Source organism: Suillus discolor (assembly GCF_016758755.1).
Source record: "Suillus discolor strain FC423 chromosome Unknown F5147scaffold_1, whole genome shotgun sequence".
Classification (NCBI taxonomy): Eukaryota; Fungi; Basidiomycota; class Agaricomycetes; order Boletales; family Suillaceae; genus Suillus; species Suillus discolor.
In genome coordinates, this window is record NW_024541248.1 from 299,094 (window position 1) to 312,432 (window position 13,339).

General features: G+C 46.3%; 6 protein-coding genes across 6 annotated transcripts; 3 read left to right on the plus strand and 3 right to left on the minus strand.

Annotated features, from left to right (window-relative positions):
- Positions 1-16: 16 nt before the first annotated feature.
- Positions 17-850, minus strand: F5147DRAFT_562476 (uncharacterized protein; the record flags this gene model as incomplete). Its single annotated transcript, XM_041430619.1, has 2 exons — positions 17-659; positions 723-850. The coding sequence occupies 2 exons, from the start codon at positions 848-850 to the stop codon at positions 17-19; spliced, it is 771 nt and encodes a 256-aa protein (XP_041299862.1).
- A 1,264-nt stretch (positions 851-2,114) lies between these two features.
- On the plus strand, positions 2,115-3,277 carry F5147DRAFT_741505 (uncharacterized protein; the record flags this gene model as incomplete). The annotated part of the gene is made up of 4 exons (XM_041439481.1): positions 2,115-2,168; positions 2,456-2,707; positions 2,765-3,029; positions 3,057-3,277. 4 exons carry the CDS (start codon positions 2,115-2,117, stop codon positions 3,275-3,277), a joined length of 792 nt encoding a protein of 263 aa, XP_041299863.1.
- On the plus strand, positions 3,224-4,567 carry F5147DRAFT_1366 (uncharacterized protein). Its single transcript, XM_041428220.1, has 3 exons — positions 3,224-3,792; positions 3,841-3,948; positions 4,009-4,567. Exons 1-3 carry the CDS (start codon positions 3,703-3,705, stop codon positions 4,309-4,311), a joined length of 501 nt encoding a protein of 166 aa, XP_041299864.1. The 5' UTR covers positions 3,224-3,702; the 3' UTR covers positions 4,312-4,567.
- Position 4,568: 1 nt separating this feature from the next.
- On the plus strand, positions 4,569-5,590 carry F5147DRAFT_1367 (uncharacterized protein). The gene is made up of 4 exons (XM_041428221.1): positions 4,569-4,711; positions 4,763-4,852; positions 4,901-5,192; positions 5,265-5,590. The coding sequence occupies exons 1-4, from the start codon at positions 4,705-4,707 to the stop codon at positions 5,461-5,463; spliced, it is 588 nt and encodes a 195-aa protein (XP_041299865.1). The 5' UTR covers positions 4,569-4,704; the 3' UTR covers positions 5,464-5,590.
- Positions 5,591-8,466: 2,876 nt separating this feature from the next.
- Positions 8,467-8,943, minus strand: F5147DRAFT_563612 (uncharacterized protein; the record flags this gene model as incomplete). Its single annotated transcript, XM_041430684.1, has 2 exons — positions 8,467-8,715; positions 8,764-8,943. Coding segments are annotated over 2 exons (429 nt in total), but the record flags the coding sequence as incomplete, so codon positions are not given.
- Positions 8,944-10,302: 1,359 nt separating this feature from the next.
- Positions 10,303-13,307, minus strand: F5147DRAFT_662151 (uncharacterized protein). The gene is made up of 15 exons (XM_041434760.1): positions 12,671-13,307; positions 12,474-12,615; positions 12,269-12,420; positions 12,097-12,218; positions 11,923-12,039; positions 11,744-11,873; positions 11,655-11,685; positions 11,498-11,598; positions 11,334-11,442; positions 11,168-11,222; positions 11,045-11,123; positions 10,948-10,993; positions 10,700-10,890; positions 10,602-10,643; positions 10,303-10,548 (listed from the first exon to the last, which is right to left on the minus strand). The coding sequence occupies exons 1-15, from the start codon at positions 13,227-13,229 to the stop codon at positions 10,448-10,450; spliced, it is 1,977 nt and encodes a 658-aa protein (XP_041299867.1). The 5' UTR covers positions 13,230-13,307; the 3' UTR covers positions 10,303-10,447.
- Positions 13,308-13,339: the final 32 nt, after the last annotated feature.

Sequence of the window (13,339 nt, forward strand, 5' to 3'; positions counted from 1 at the left end):
CAATACACCAGCTATTCTAGTGAACTAGACGGCCGAAATCTTCAAAGTTAGGCTCGACAATTAGGTACTTCACAAGATCATCAGCTGTACGAGTGATAAGTTTTCGCTCATGATCAAAAGCACTGCGAGCTTTCACAATATATAGCACAGCCTTCCAGCAGTCTAGATTGATTTCTCCGATGTCGAGTTTCTCGAAGCGTTCGACGGCATCCTTGTAAGGCTGGGGATTTCGTCCGTCCAGTAAAAATCTACCCATTCCGTTCCACCACAGCTGCTTCCAGTCGTCCTCGCATAACTTTTGCTTCGTGCAAGTTCCCGCGTGCACCATAGGTGGGGCTTCACATGCAATGATCCGGCGGTGTACATCAAGTCGTTCCTTGACTTTGAACATTGTGTTCCACACAACGGACCCAACAGCGCGAAATTCGTCGTCGGAGATATCATTGATGCGAGCTGAAACGAGTCGTTCGATAGCATGCGGCAGGATTTCTTTGACATTGTACTTCAATGCGAGTGAGATAAGTTGTGTTGGCTCAAGCGAGTAACGCTGCCGCTGGAGATGGTGAACAGCATAGACTCGCGCATCTTTGCAAAGATACATGTCGCTTAGCTCGAGCAGTTGAATGACAGCTTTGTTACATATTTTGAGGACATCAGGCCTCCATCTATATGGTATCAATTGTTAGACTTGTCCGAGTCGTCCATTGTCAAAATAAACTCACTTGTTGTAACAGACAGACAAAAATAATTCGAACGCACTTTCGCTTACTTGCGACGGCACACAAATAGGCTTGTCATCAGTACTACCATCAACCTGTTCAAGTTGGGTGCCTTGGCTTGCAGCAAACATGTCTCGGAAAGCAAGTGATTTATCCCCGAGAATGCTTGCATGCACCCTAAAGAGTGAGTTTCCTGCCTAATAGTGGTACACTGTCAGTCCGCGGTATCCACTATGAGACTATTCAGATAAGTGGTCATGGTGCACGAACCTGGAAGATGTGAGTGCCATCTAAGAAGTAGAACATTTGATGGTGTCGAGCCGTCATTGAACCACTGATAGTTGCAAGGTTGACTAGTATGAAGAACAGCTTGAAAGAGATGACTTGAGTGGTTGTTAGTAATAAAACCGGACACACTGGAAAACAATGCCTTGACCACGTCACCTGCGAATTACATATGCCCGCGGAACTCTTGGTGACAATTTTTATTACCCTTCCAACCTACACTGACTCGGACTCTTGGAAACAATGGACATAAACAGTCCTTCAATGCCATTGTCACTCCCGCTTCTCCCTGAAACCAGAAATTGGTCAGCAGAAATCCAAGCTGCCTATGAGAATATCCAACACACTTACGATCATGCAATCCGAGTTCTTCGAGCAGAGGGAGCCGACCCTACCCGTATTGCTTTCCATGTGGATGCTATCTCGTCAAATGCACTTCCGATCCTCGAAGCACTCACACCAGATGCCAGTAACACAGACTCCGAGTCGGATGAAATGTCAGAGTCTCTCCCAGTCAAATGGTTAGCTGATGTAGCCATGGTACTTGGCTGTGTAGTTTTGGGTCTGGAACACCTAGGGACTACTGCAAATGAGGAGTAAGCCTAAATTTTGATAGATATGTGGATACTGAGACAGGGATCTTACAGAGAGGAGCATCATGTTGATATACCAGAATTAACTGGAATCGAGAACACGGGAAAACGAGGGCGGCCCAAAAAAATAATAGACCTTGATTTCTTGATCGAGGCCACCTCTGCTCAACATCACATCAGACATGTTGAGCTAGCAAAGATTGTCGATGTTCATCCAGCAACATTACGGCGCTACATGCGTCAACACGGCATTGAAAGGTGCTATTCCAACCTTCGTGACCGTGACCTTGATGCTTTGGTGAAGATATTCAAATGTCATAGACCAGAGTCTGGGTTTCGGTACCTTGTTGGTTTTCTTCGACAACAAGGTGTCCGTGTACAACATAGGCGAATATGGCAATCCCTACAACGAGTGGACAGAATTGGATGCCAATTCAGACGCCAGCAAATTATTCGAAGAAGGACATATAAAGTTAAACGTTCCAATGCTCTTTGGCATTTGGATGGGCACCATAAGATGATTCAGTGGGGATTTGTTGTCCATGGATTTATTGATGGTTACTGCAGAACGGTATGTCACAAGTCCGAGTCGAAGTCATTAGAAATTAATTATGGCGTGTCCAGGTGGTTGCACTAGAAACGAGCACAAATAATCGTGCTACAACAGTTCTCGATTTATTTCTCAAAGCACAAGAAGAGTATGGTATGCCATCACGTATGCGAGGTGACTGTGGTGGTGAAAATATTGATGTTGCCACTTATATGGTCATGCGAAACGGCCCAAATCGTGGCTCGTTTATGTGGGGATCGTAAGCCTAGTATCATCATTTGATCCTTTGGGTGTTCTTCTCACACAAGTACCACAGGTCAACTCGGAATTCGAGGATTGAACGCCTCTGGGTTGAAGTAGGAACACAATTCGTGAGACGTTGGAGGGCTTTCTTTAGCCGTTTAGAAAGACTGCACAGGCTCGATATTGAGCAAACAGGTCATTTGTGGCTTCTCCAAAATCTATTCTTGGATGCTATCAATGACGACTGTAAGACCTTTCGTGAAGAATGGAACCTCCATCCAATTGCTGGCCCATCAACAAACAATAAGAGTCCACAAGTGAGATTTCACATCAAAAATTTGAACATAAAGTAACTGACACCATATTTATCACAGGATTTGCGACTGATAAGCCAGGCAACACTTGGTATTTACCGAGACAATTGTGACGAAGTTCATCCAGACACAATTGAACAATACTACGGCACTCACGGGCGAGAGCAGACTCGTCGTCATGGGCAGACTGGTGCTGGCCATCCTGATGATGAAGACACTAATTCGGAGGATCAGCTCATCTTACAGATAGAAGAAGACCAGGAACGGAATATTCGACATGCCGCTGTTGAAGTTCCCGGAAAGAAAAGCCCCTTCGAGACTCAGCGTGATGAAAACTTGTTTTTTTCAACAGTCGAGCAAATAGTTACTGAGGGCATTGTACCGGAAGGTTATGGCTTGCTCCCGGATGAGCAAGGTGATGATGCAGCCATGACCGAAGTCTTACAATTCGGAAGGCGCGGAACAAAATCAATTACCATCTCGTTAAGTGATCCTATCTGGGAAGCTCGTGCAACACTTTGGTGTCAAGGGTTATCAGCATTATCTTTGTTTGAAACAGAAGGATACTTGTAGTTACATCATTATATTGAATGAATAAGCTTAGAAATTGATGAGACTTGCGAGTCAATAACCAATGCTTATGCGAAATAAAAAATCTATGAGCCGTACTGATTTGTTCTCCCGAACCATCTTTACTTCATTCCATACACTGCTATGTCTGATCGCCGTGAAGTATACTGCCGAGACTTTCGTCAGGGAGGGCAAGCCTGCACCTGTGAATGCTTCACCCCACCCTCTAATCCTGATGCTCCATACTACTGTCGAGAATGCCAGCATGGCTTTAGCAAGCATCCCGAAGCTCTGGATCCTACAAGAGATGCACCTCGAAAGCAAGATGGCACAACATCTGGAAAAAGAGACTCGTCAGCATATTCAAGGAAAAGACCGGCTCGGGGTCTGCAGCAAGACCTTTGCCATCTGCTGCCTCTTCCAAAAGCATGCTCGATCAGAAGATACTAGGTGTCGAGCGAGCAAGAGATGAAGTCATGAATGGATATAGAACTGGTTTAAATTCACAGAGCAATAAGGTGCGCAGTACACAATGACCGATGTGCAGCACTTACAAGTCAGAGCAGTTGCAATTTCGTCGCGTTACTGGTAAAGCAAGGGCCACGAGCCAATTTGACTCTGAGGATAAAATTACCAAGGTTGCACAATGGCTTCTCTTGGTGAATTGTCTTGATGTAAATTCAGAATATATATCTCGTTCATTGCACAAGAAAAACTAACACAATATGTTGAAGGATGATGGTAACCTCATCAATACAAGCCCACCGTCACGGACACAGTTGCACAACATGGAACGTCGTCAATGTGCACATATCGAGACTGCTAGCAGGTTTTCCTTTAGCCGAATGTGGACTCACGACGAAGTCAATCAATACCTGCAGAATGAAGTGTTCCCTTTGGCACTTGGATATGTCAATTCGACAGAAAAGGGGAAAGGAATTGGCATACCTTCTTGCCCATGGGTTTTGATAAGCAAGGAGAGGCTCCGCTATGAGGTCGTAAATATTGAAAGGCCTGACGGCAATGATCTTGCATGATTCCGAGGCAGACCCAAGTGCCCTGTAAAAGATGCAAACATCATTATAGGTAAGAAGCCTCTGTCTTATATAATTTCTTGATGCTAACCTGAGTATCTTCAGCATTGCGGAGAAGAATTCCAGAACACGTCTATGCATCATGGGATCCCGAATATCGAGAGACGGGGGATGATGGAATGTTTCTCGACTCTGATGATGCTTCAAGTTTTGAGGCGGCGAAACCAACAATCTTAACACGTGCAGGTAAGTTTATTAATTTCGACCACTTACTTCTTATTTGGTTCATATTTATCCAACTCTCTACTAGCTGCTGCGAAGCTCAAACGTGGGCGACGAACATCATTGTCCATCGAGATTCTCTCCGACACGGAATACAAACCAGTCATCAAAAAAATGAAAGGTGTGTGTTGTGTGACTAGCGAAATATACTCTCACTTATTCGTTATTCTAGTAGGCACTGCGGTGAAGCAGGAGCTTGAGGAGCCAGCGTCGGATCTCCGGGCATCGAGTATTATTAATGCGGCCTCACAGCCTACGAAACGTGTGTCCCTATTTTGATGTAAAGTTTCTCAACTCACTTTAAATTCAGTTTTTTTAGAAAGTTCTAATGCAGATATGGATGATCTCCCTGATGTTATTCGACAACTGTCTCTGGTACCACAGACCCCAAGCAAAAACACTGTCCCCTCCACTGGCTCTTTTTTCACCGGGTCACGTTTCGGCACTGCTGATTTACTTTCGACACAATTTCATTCACCCATTGTTCAACGCCGTCGTGTTGCCATGCCACCCGACTTCGTAGAGCCCCAAGCATCTGATATCATATTGCGTGGTATCCGCGACCCCGATAGTCCATCTGCCCCTCCTCGTATTAATCCCTGGTCAGAAGATTATTTTATTGGTGATGTCAATATTGCCCTCTAATCTCTCGTGTCCTCTCGCCGTCTACTCAGTATCTTTTCTAGTACCATAATGATCACTATGGAGTCCTTATTGCCTATACCTTGCTACTACCCTAACCAGCTCATCCATACTATATGCATTCCCTTACCAATAATACTCACATTAACCAACAGCCAGGCCTCAAAAAGATTCGAGGCTTTGCCGATGCTGGCAACCTTCAGTTTTTTTTTGCTTTCCGACTACTACTAGTTACTAGCGCTTATAGCAGACTTGCTTGTTGAAAAATTCATGATATTGACATGAAATACTATTGCAACGACTTCGAAGCTTCAAGCTTCAAGGCCCAACTAAGCTGCTTTTGTATCGCGCACTCGACGTATCGCGCACTGGATGTTGTGTATCGCGCACTGGGTGTTGTGTATCGCGCACTGGGTGTTGTATCGCGCAATTTATTAAAGTACACTTTGGAGCGTCATAAGGACAAACCAAATACACCAGGAGCGACAAGAAGATTGGTGTCGTTGCGTAATCTCGTAGTCGATAGGTAGCACTTATGCAGGATACTTGAGATTAAGGTTAAATTCTCGAGCAACAACAATGTGAATTGTCGTCTCGATAATTACTAACCAGTTAGCAATGCGATGCCCAGTGTCGGACCTCTGACAACGACAGGAAGGAACTCGTGTGATTGACGTTCAAGTCGTGTTCACCCGAAAGCCCACCATGACAATATCATGGCCTTGGCGATGCACGCTTGCAATCTTAGATTGGGATGCATCTTAACCGCATTTTCGCAGCTGTCCTCTTTCTGGTGGGTACAGTAGAGCCGACACTCAGCCCGCTGCATCGACCGCTTGATGATTCTAAACTGCCTCATGTCCAATAACTTTTATCGTAAGACAAGAAAAGTTCTTGAACACAAGGGCGAGTAAGTGAACATTAAGGGACGCTAAGAGACCCGGTGTTTTCCTGATAGGCTACATACAAGTCTAGTACTTCTAACCACGTTTGGTTTGTTTGGTGAGACGAGGATGCAATATAAAATCATGACTACCAATGACAGGAACATGTATGCAGACTAGGGTAGTATGTGACTAGACGGTACTCTCTTACATAGAGTATTATCCTCAAGGACATGAATTTGGATTTGAAAAAGGGGTAGTATGTACGAGGTGGAGCAGTAAGCTGAAAGAAAAAGAAAAATCTAAGATGCAGTGGAAATCACCGAAGAAAGAATGTGAAGACTGCGCCGATATGACAAGGAGGATTGATTGGAAGAGGCAACGAGGGAAGAAATAATTATCGACTGTGAGCGCAATGGGCACAGCTATCATATGGCCTGCAGGTCCTAGGATCCGAGGGAGCGGAAGCGGGATTGGTGTCAAGGGTTACGGGCAGGATGCAAAGATATGGCGCTGGGCACTACATCTGGGAAGCTTCTGGTTGCTCAACCGTACTACGTAGATAGTTGCATAAGTCCTCCACAGAAGATATCGCAGCGTCAAGTGCATCTTGAGCTACGCCATTCTCCTTCAAGGCTGCTTGTGTGGCAGAGCTCTGCAAATCGGCCAGAGCCAGCTGTACCTTTTTGGCAATATCTGCTGACCGCCGCGGCGCCCCCGGAACAATATTAGATCTTGTCACTTTCACGAGGGCCGGTATGCCATTGATGTAGTCATCATTCCCTACATTATGATATGCGTGCTGCCATGTGTTTTTGATGTGTGTGCTCCACAGGCGACCCTGGACAGGAACTGAGTCGGAGGGAAGATCTTTGCCTATGAGATAGAAGCGCCCGATGATTACAGTAAAGTAGAATCCGACATCCCTATCGTACATTTGAATTTCGTTGACCAGAGAAATGCACAGCTGAAGATGGTTGTGATCGGCCAGACGTTGACACCACTTATCGTTCTTTGTCATGGCAAACATGATGTGGATGTATTTGAGAGAGGCGTCCGAGTCGGCTCCATTCTGGGGAATTATGGTGGAAAGGGTGCGAGAAAGATCATCAATGAGTTCTGCGTTTATACCCTGCATCGAGGAACTGGTGATAGAAGCCAGTTCACCTCGAGCATCATGAACAGTCCTAAGCGCAGCATGCCGAACTCGAGAAGGTCTACCAGGTTCCATAGAACGTACAAGCGACTCGATGTAGGAACATCGCTTGGCAGGGCTCCCTAGTCCACACATCGCGCTCAGCGCAAGCAAAGCATCACCTGTTTCATCGGCTTTGTCGTACCCTACTTCATCCGCCAGATAATCAACGAGCCAGTCAAATTCTTCACAGTTGGGCTTACGCCCATCACTGTGAGACCAGCACAGATTACCAGACCAAATCAATTTTTCACTGTCTGGAAGTGAAAGGCAAAATTTCAGTCCGTGAACAACCATCGTCCTCAGGGCGGCACGTGCACTGGCCCGATGCTTCAGCTTCAGTCCATTCACGTCTTCCTCCGGTGGCGGTGTCTTGTTGTTAAGATGAGAGTAGGCATCACGGCAAGCCGTGAACGCATCGCGAATGAAACGACTTCGGGTTGGCTGAAATTCTTCATGCCAAAAAGGTTTGTTCACAAGAACTGTCTCGATTTTCACTGGCTGGGTGCACAAATGGGCCATGGCCTTGCCAAAGTTCACGTAGAGTTCTTCCGTGTCACGACATGCCTCGAAGTTATCACGTAGACGTTGAAAGGCTGATGATACATCAGTGTTTGGTGACCATTGCGTGTGAGGTACCATCGCAACCGCAGCCTGAACGGCTTCCTGGTCCGTCGATGTCTCTAGTATCCAGCATATAGGGGAGGATTTGTTGGAAACAGGAGACGATTTGTTAGGAATGGGAGACGATTTGTTAGGAACGGGAGACGATTCGACAGGAGTCTGAGTCGAGGTAGAGGAGATTGTCATTGCACGACAAAAAAATTCTCCAATAGCCCGAGCTAGCTCCGTCCCTGGTATCTGGACAGGGCTATCCTGCCACCACGCTAACAGGAAGATAGTGCCTATATAGAAGAGAGTGACAGAAGCTGTAGCGCAGACCATGAAGCCGAATGTCGGGAGGTGGTCGGACCATGTCTTGAGGCATAGTGAGACGCTGAAGAGTAGCAACGCAACCTGGAGGAGTCCAAGGAATGCCTGCAACCAAGCACGCAGCTGCAAATACTCTAGTCCATCCAATCTCATCTGTCTCCGCGTGCCGCTCTCTTCTAGAGACCCTCCTTGTTTCCGGGCTGCTTCATATGAATAAAGACATTGCTTTCCCACAACTGCCCCGAACGCAGCCAAGATGCTAAGCGCTAGGCTAATGTAGGCAAGGGTTTCTACCCAGATGATTAAAGAAGAATAGTGTGTAACTGAGGATAGATTGTTGATGTTATGTACGGCACTTGGCCCATCAACAGTGACTTGAATTAGTTGCACCAAGAGGGCATTGGTAGTAACTCCCGAATCAGGCTGCATTCCACCGATGAATGTAGAGATGACGGCTGACAGTAGACCAGCCTGATTCATTTGTTAGATTTGCATTGAGAAACATAGAAGCGAACGCACAAAAGTCAAGATAACACCTATATCACCATGTGCTCGTTGGAGGAAATCGTCGTCGTACTCATCCGCAACTTTCTTGTAAGTTGCCCAGAACTTTGATTTCATATCTTTGCTGTGTTCTTCTGCAATACTGGATGATCTAAGGAGACCGAGGATGTGCTGTAGGGTCTTTGACCTTGACATATAGTCAGACACCAAATGTACCATGATGATTGATTAACATTCACATATTTCCAAGAAGGTCGGCCTCGTTGGACAGGACAGGTTTCTCATTCTCGACATGAGGATTGGCCTTCCATCCCCTGTGTATCCATCAGTATGACGACCAACCCAGTCTAGCCTGCCACTTACTCGGTAGTCGGCAGATTAGTATCGACAGGTGTGAGACTGGATCGTGATGATGCGCTTTGCATGTTTTGCGCTGTAGTGGACAGAGATGGAAGAAGAGGACCTTGCAAAAAAGAGCATGCACTCAGGCATCTGAAAGTGGCGAGGCGTCCACTTTAAATGTTGATTCTCAGCGCTCAGCGCTGGTATCATTAAACCTTCTCTTGACGCTAGTACTCCAGATATCACGCATGCTGTTACTAGATTCGACAGCTTTCAGCGTCCCAATGCCAGTCTCTGCTCCAACTTTGAACTCGCAATTAGATATAGTGTGCGACTCACTCGACGATGTTCAACCATGTTCTGCACCCACGGGAACCTGGCATACGTATGAAGGCAGATGGTTGGGCATGAGGAGCCGGTCAACCCGGACATCAGATGCTACAGAACATAGGGCTGCAATGAGGCTGCAGGGATATTATGCGACACTCACTGCGTTTAGCCCTTCTGTTGAAGTAGGCCTGATTAGGCTAGGTGAAGTCACTAAACACATGGCCATCTAATCAACTTTAGGTCAGGTATGTGTCAGGCTGACCAGATGACTTACCGCGAGGCAAAAGCAAGCTCGTTGCTCGCTTCTCAACATCAGTGAACCGGTGAAGGTTTTAGAAGGAAATATATCACAACTGAAACTGAGTCAAGACTGTCTTCCGCTTCACTGTTACGCCAAAAGACAGCGGTGTCGTTGAACGAGGACCTTGAAAGAACTTGAAATGATGTCGAAGGCGCAGGTACTACATGTGAACTTGTTTACGTCACAGCAGCCCTGCAAAACCGCGGTTGGCACTCCATTCGCAAGAAGTCTTTATAGATTTGTGAGCCCAGCTCGTACAATTCGGTACTATCACGGTGAATGATTCAGTTGGAGTGGCGGCTCGGATAGATCGCCTTCTTCCATTCCATCAATCAACAAAAATAGCTCATGATATCAAAAGAGTGCAAGAGTTGTTGCTCAGGAAAGCCTTTAAGTTGTAGACTTGGTCGCTGAGTGCTTCGAGCGTACGGGGATTGTTTGTAGCTATCTGAAAATTGAAACGCTAGCGCTGAGTGCATGTGACCATATTGAACCGGCGTCTTTTGAGATCTCGAGTGAGGTCCGTAGTTATATAAGCCAAGCTGTTTTAGGTGTAAATCCGTTGGAAACCAACTTGAAAAGGGCGCCAGTGACAGTATCACCAATTAGTCTACGTAATGAGTACTGAGTGCCTCCTGGTCATGTCTTGTACAGGTATTGTTGATACGAACATCTTGGATGGTAATCCTTCTATATACTGTACAACCAATACTCATCCCCGCTCCATCAATCGATTGATGGTTCTAAATTGTCTCCCTTGCCAGTTTTTAACCAGTATTGTGAACCGTAGCACAAGAGAAGTTCGGATCCACGAGCCACTGCCTTGGCTTCAGATAATGCAATTAGTAGAACGACTCGGTAAACCATCTGGAAATCTTACTGGTGTAAAATCCGATGTGATGCTCCCCGTTGACAAGAAGAACTCGAGTGCATATCATTCAGCTGATGGGTATAAACAGGCTCCATGTCGAGACTCACCTTGTGCCATACAATTAGCCAGTTCCGCGTCGGAGCGGGGCGTCCCATCAGACTTAGGCAAGTCCGTTTCAGCGGGCGCGTGGTTTAGGAAACGAGTAGCATTTCCGACTGGCGCAGCATCAAGCATCTCGTCCCCATTGGCGTTTGAGAATTCAAAAAAATAATTGCGACCGCTATATTCGGTAACATGACTGCATGAAGTGAGGATGTTTCAAGTTCTGTCGGTGTTCAATAATGTGAAGGCGTACTGTAGAATCTCAACATGGTCACTCGTCAAAATGCCGCCGACATAATCTAAGCAGAAATATGAGCTGTTAGACTCCAATGTCCCAAGAAACGCATCACCTCCGATGTAATCGCCAGGCTTCATATCTTCCGTCGCGAAAGCTCCTAAGCCGTATTTAGCCCGCCTGATCTCGACCGCCTGACCAGTAGTGAGTATAATTCGTGGACGACGGGCGTCCTTACCTTGGTATCATTTCGCTGAAGCCTCGTATTTACGCATGGGTCGTCACTTGCACCTGATTAAAGTTCACTTGCACTGAGTCACGCGCGTAAACGTGTTAATATCGTAGTCTGACCTCTAAACTGGAATTCAGTCCACCTCACTGAATGTTTAAATGATGTACCCTACCTTGCATCGCATTTATTACATATCCCGGGCAAACATTCTCGAGCGTTTTTAACGCACGGGCAATTTGAAAAGCAGCGTTTGCACTCGCAACCGCGATATTGACGATTACCTGAAATCGTTTAGAACCTAACCCACATCACGAATTGAGTCATGACCATACGGACAATTTACACCACACCGGCAAGCCAGTTGACAGTGTCGTTTCTGACGGTAGCATTCACACCGTTCTTTTTCACAGGGACCCTTATGCTTGCAAGGCTCGAGGCTGCACCATGAAGTATCCCATGATTTACATCTGTTTGATCATACAAAGGAACTTACGGGACAAATTCTGCATGATCAGAATCTTCTTCTGCGATTGATTGCGAGTCAGAATCCATGGTCACCCAACAGAAACATTATTGGTGTACCAAAAATGAGACGAGGCTTTCGGCCCTTCTTCTTTGTTTTGTTGTTCTTTGTATGGCTTCCCATGTCGCCTGCAGGGTCATCATCATATAACATGTGATCAGGAAATATGTGAGATCGCTGAACAAAGACCTTAAGAGAAGTGAGATTGGCAGCGTATGGTACATGTGGACGTGTTTACTTCTCGGCAAGGCTTGAAGCAGAGATCCGCAAGCTGACAAGGAAATAAATCGGGTGATATTGATAAGATTGTTCTCAATGTCTCTAGGTCGGATTCATTCTCCCAATAGACTTTGTCCTAAGGACCACACGGATCAGGAATGAATGTTGTGGGGTGCTCAGCGACAGTGGCTACCATGTAAGATTCGTCTGTTAGACGGAAACATTCTTCACCGCAGGGCTCTCCTTCGCTGAGTCGCATGCTTTGATTTGACACCTTGGGCCTACCACCTCCGAATGGCCCGAACTGAGGATGCTCTAGCAGACCACGTGAATTGAATAGATTGAAAATTTACAGTGGAACTTACTATGGGTTGTGCACAGGGTTCGCAGACAATTAAGGTTTGGACAAAATGTCGCAAGAACAGATGACAACCTCTCACGGAGATTATCAGGTGCAGGCTCGCTGCACGCCCCCTCCATATCATCCTCAGTTCCACCAGGCCAGCGAAGGAAATCGCTGCATAAAACAATGAGAGCGTCCTCACGAGGACGTGAATCAAGCAAGCTGACCGCTGAAATCTTTGCCATAGAAGACCATCTTTGTACGATTCACGGAGTGGTTTGGGGAATATGCGCATCCGATCAATGTTCGTTATCGAGATATTCGAAGTGTTGTGTAGTCGGCGGACAGTTTCTATTTGGATCATTTCCGCTGGGGATGCAATCTCTAGTGGCGGTTTCAGCATGTTCAACTGATCGTGGCTTACAGTCTGGATCAAAGTCTTCTTCCCATGCGAAAGACTCAAAGTTGTCTAGGTGTTCCATGACAGGGAATTTCTCCTCATCGCCATACGGAATGAAGGCAGCTGCATTGTGTACTCTCAAGTTTTGAATGCTCTGATTGATTGGTGGACAAGACTCGTAAGAAGGGTGGGCCTCAAAAGCAGGATCGACCGAGATCTCCTCTATCTCTAATGGGTATGATATGCCTCGACCCTCGGCATCGAACTGGGTCACTACCAGCAAAGGTTGGTTTGGGTTCTCTGAGTCATTCCGCATCTCCGAATCTTGAAGGGTCCCGGAGTCAAGTAGCTGATCTATCGTCTTATTATATTTTTCCCTTTCTCCGGGATCCCGCCGGCCGGCCAAAGCGTGGATGATTTGTCGGCACTCCCTTGGTTCCCATTCGTAAAATTGTTTCCAGACTTCTTTGTAGATTCGCAAGCCCAGCTCGCGCAGTTCGGTATATGTGTATTCGGATGATTGAGAGTTGAGGTTGGATAGATCGCCCTCTTCCGTTCCATCGATCAACAGAGTCGACTCCATATCCAAAGAGTGCAAAAGTTTTGGTTTGGGGAGGTGTCAGAACTTGTGTCACTGTTACAGCCCTGCAGTGGATTTCGTCACGAACTTCATGATGTTTGTAGTTGTTTGAA

Bases quoted from the DNA above. Each gene is read 5' to 3' on its own strand.
- F5147DRAFT_1366 (XM_041428220.1), top strand. From the start codon at position 3,703: ATGCTCGATCAGAAGATACTAGGTGTCGAGCGAGCAAGAGATGAAGTC. The intron at 3,793-3,840 runs GTGCGCAGTACA...AAGTCAGAGCAG, and splicing joins TAAATTCACAGAGCAATAAG to TTGCAATTTCGTCGCGTTAC. The intron at 3,949-4,008 runs GTAAATTCAGAA...AATATGTTGAAG, and splicing joins TCTTGGTGAATTGTCTTGAT to GATGATGGTAACCTCATCAA.
- F5147DRAFT_1367 (XM_041428221.1), top strand. The intron at 4,853-4,900 runs GTGTGTCCCTAT...CTTTAAATTCAG, and splicing joins GGCCTCACAGCCTACGAAAC to TTTTTTTAGAAAGTTCTAAT. The intron at 5,193-5,264 runs GTCAGAAGATTA...CCGTCTACTCAG, and splicing joins CCTCCTCGTATTAATCCCTG to TATCTTTTCTAGTACCATAA.
- F5147DRAFT_662151 (XM_041434760.1), bottom strand. From the start codon at position 13,229: ATGGAGTCGACTCTGTTGATCGATGGAACGGAAGAGGGCGATCTATCC. The intron at 12,219-12,268 runs GTAAGTTCCACT...GTGGTCTGCTAG, and splicing joins AACCCTGTGCACAACCCATA to AGCATCCTCAGTTCGGGCCA. The intron at 11,443-11,497 runs GTCCGTATGGTC...AAACGATTTCAG, and splicing joins TTGCCGGTGTGGTGTAAATT to GTAATCGTCAATATCGCGGT.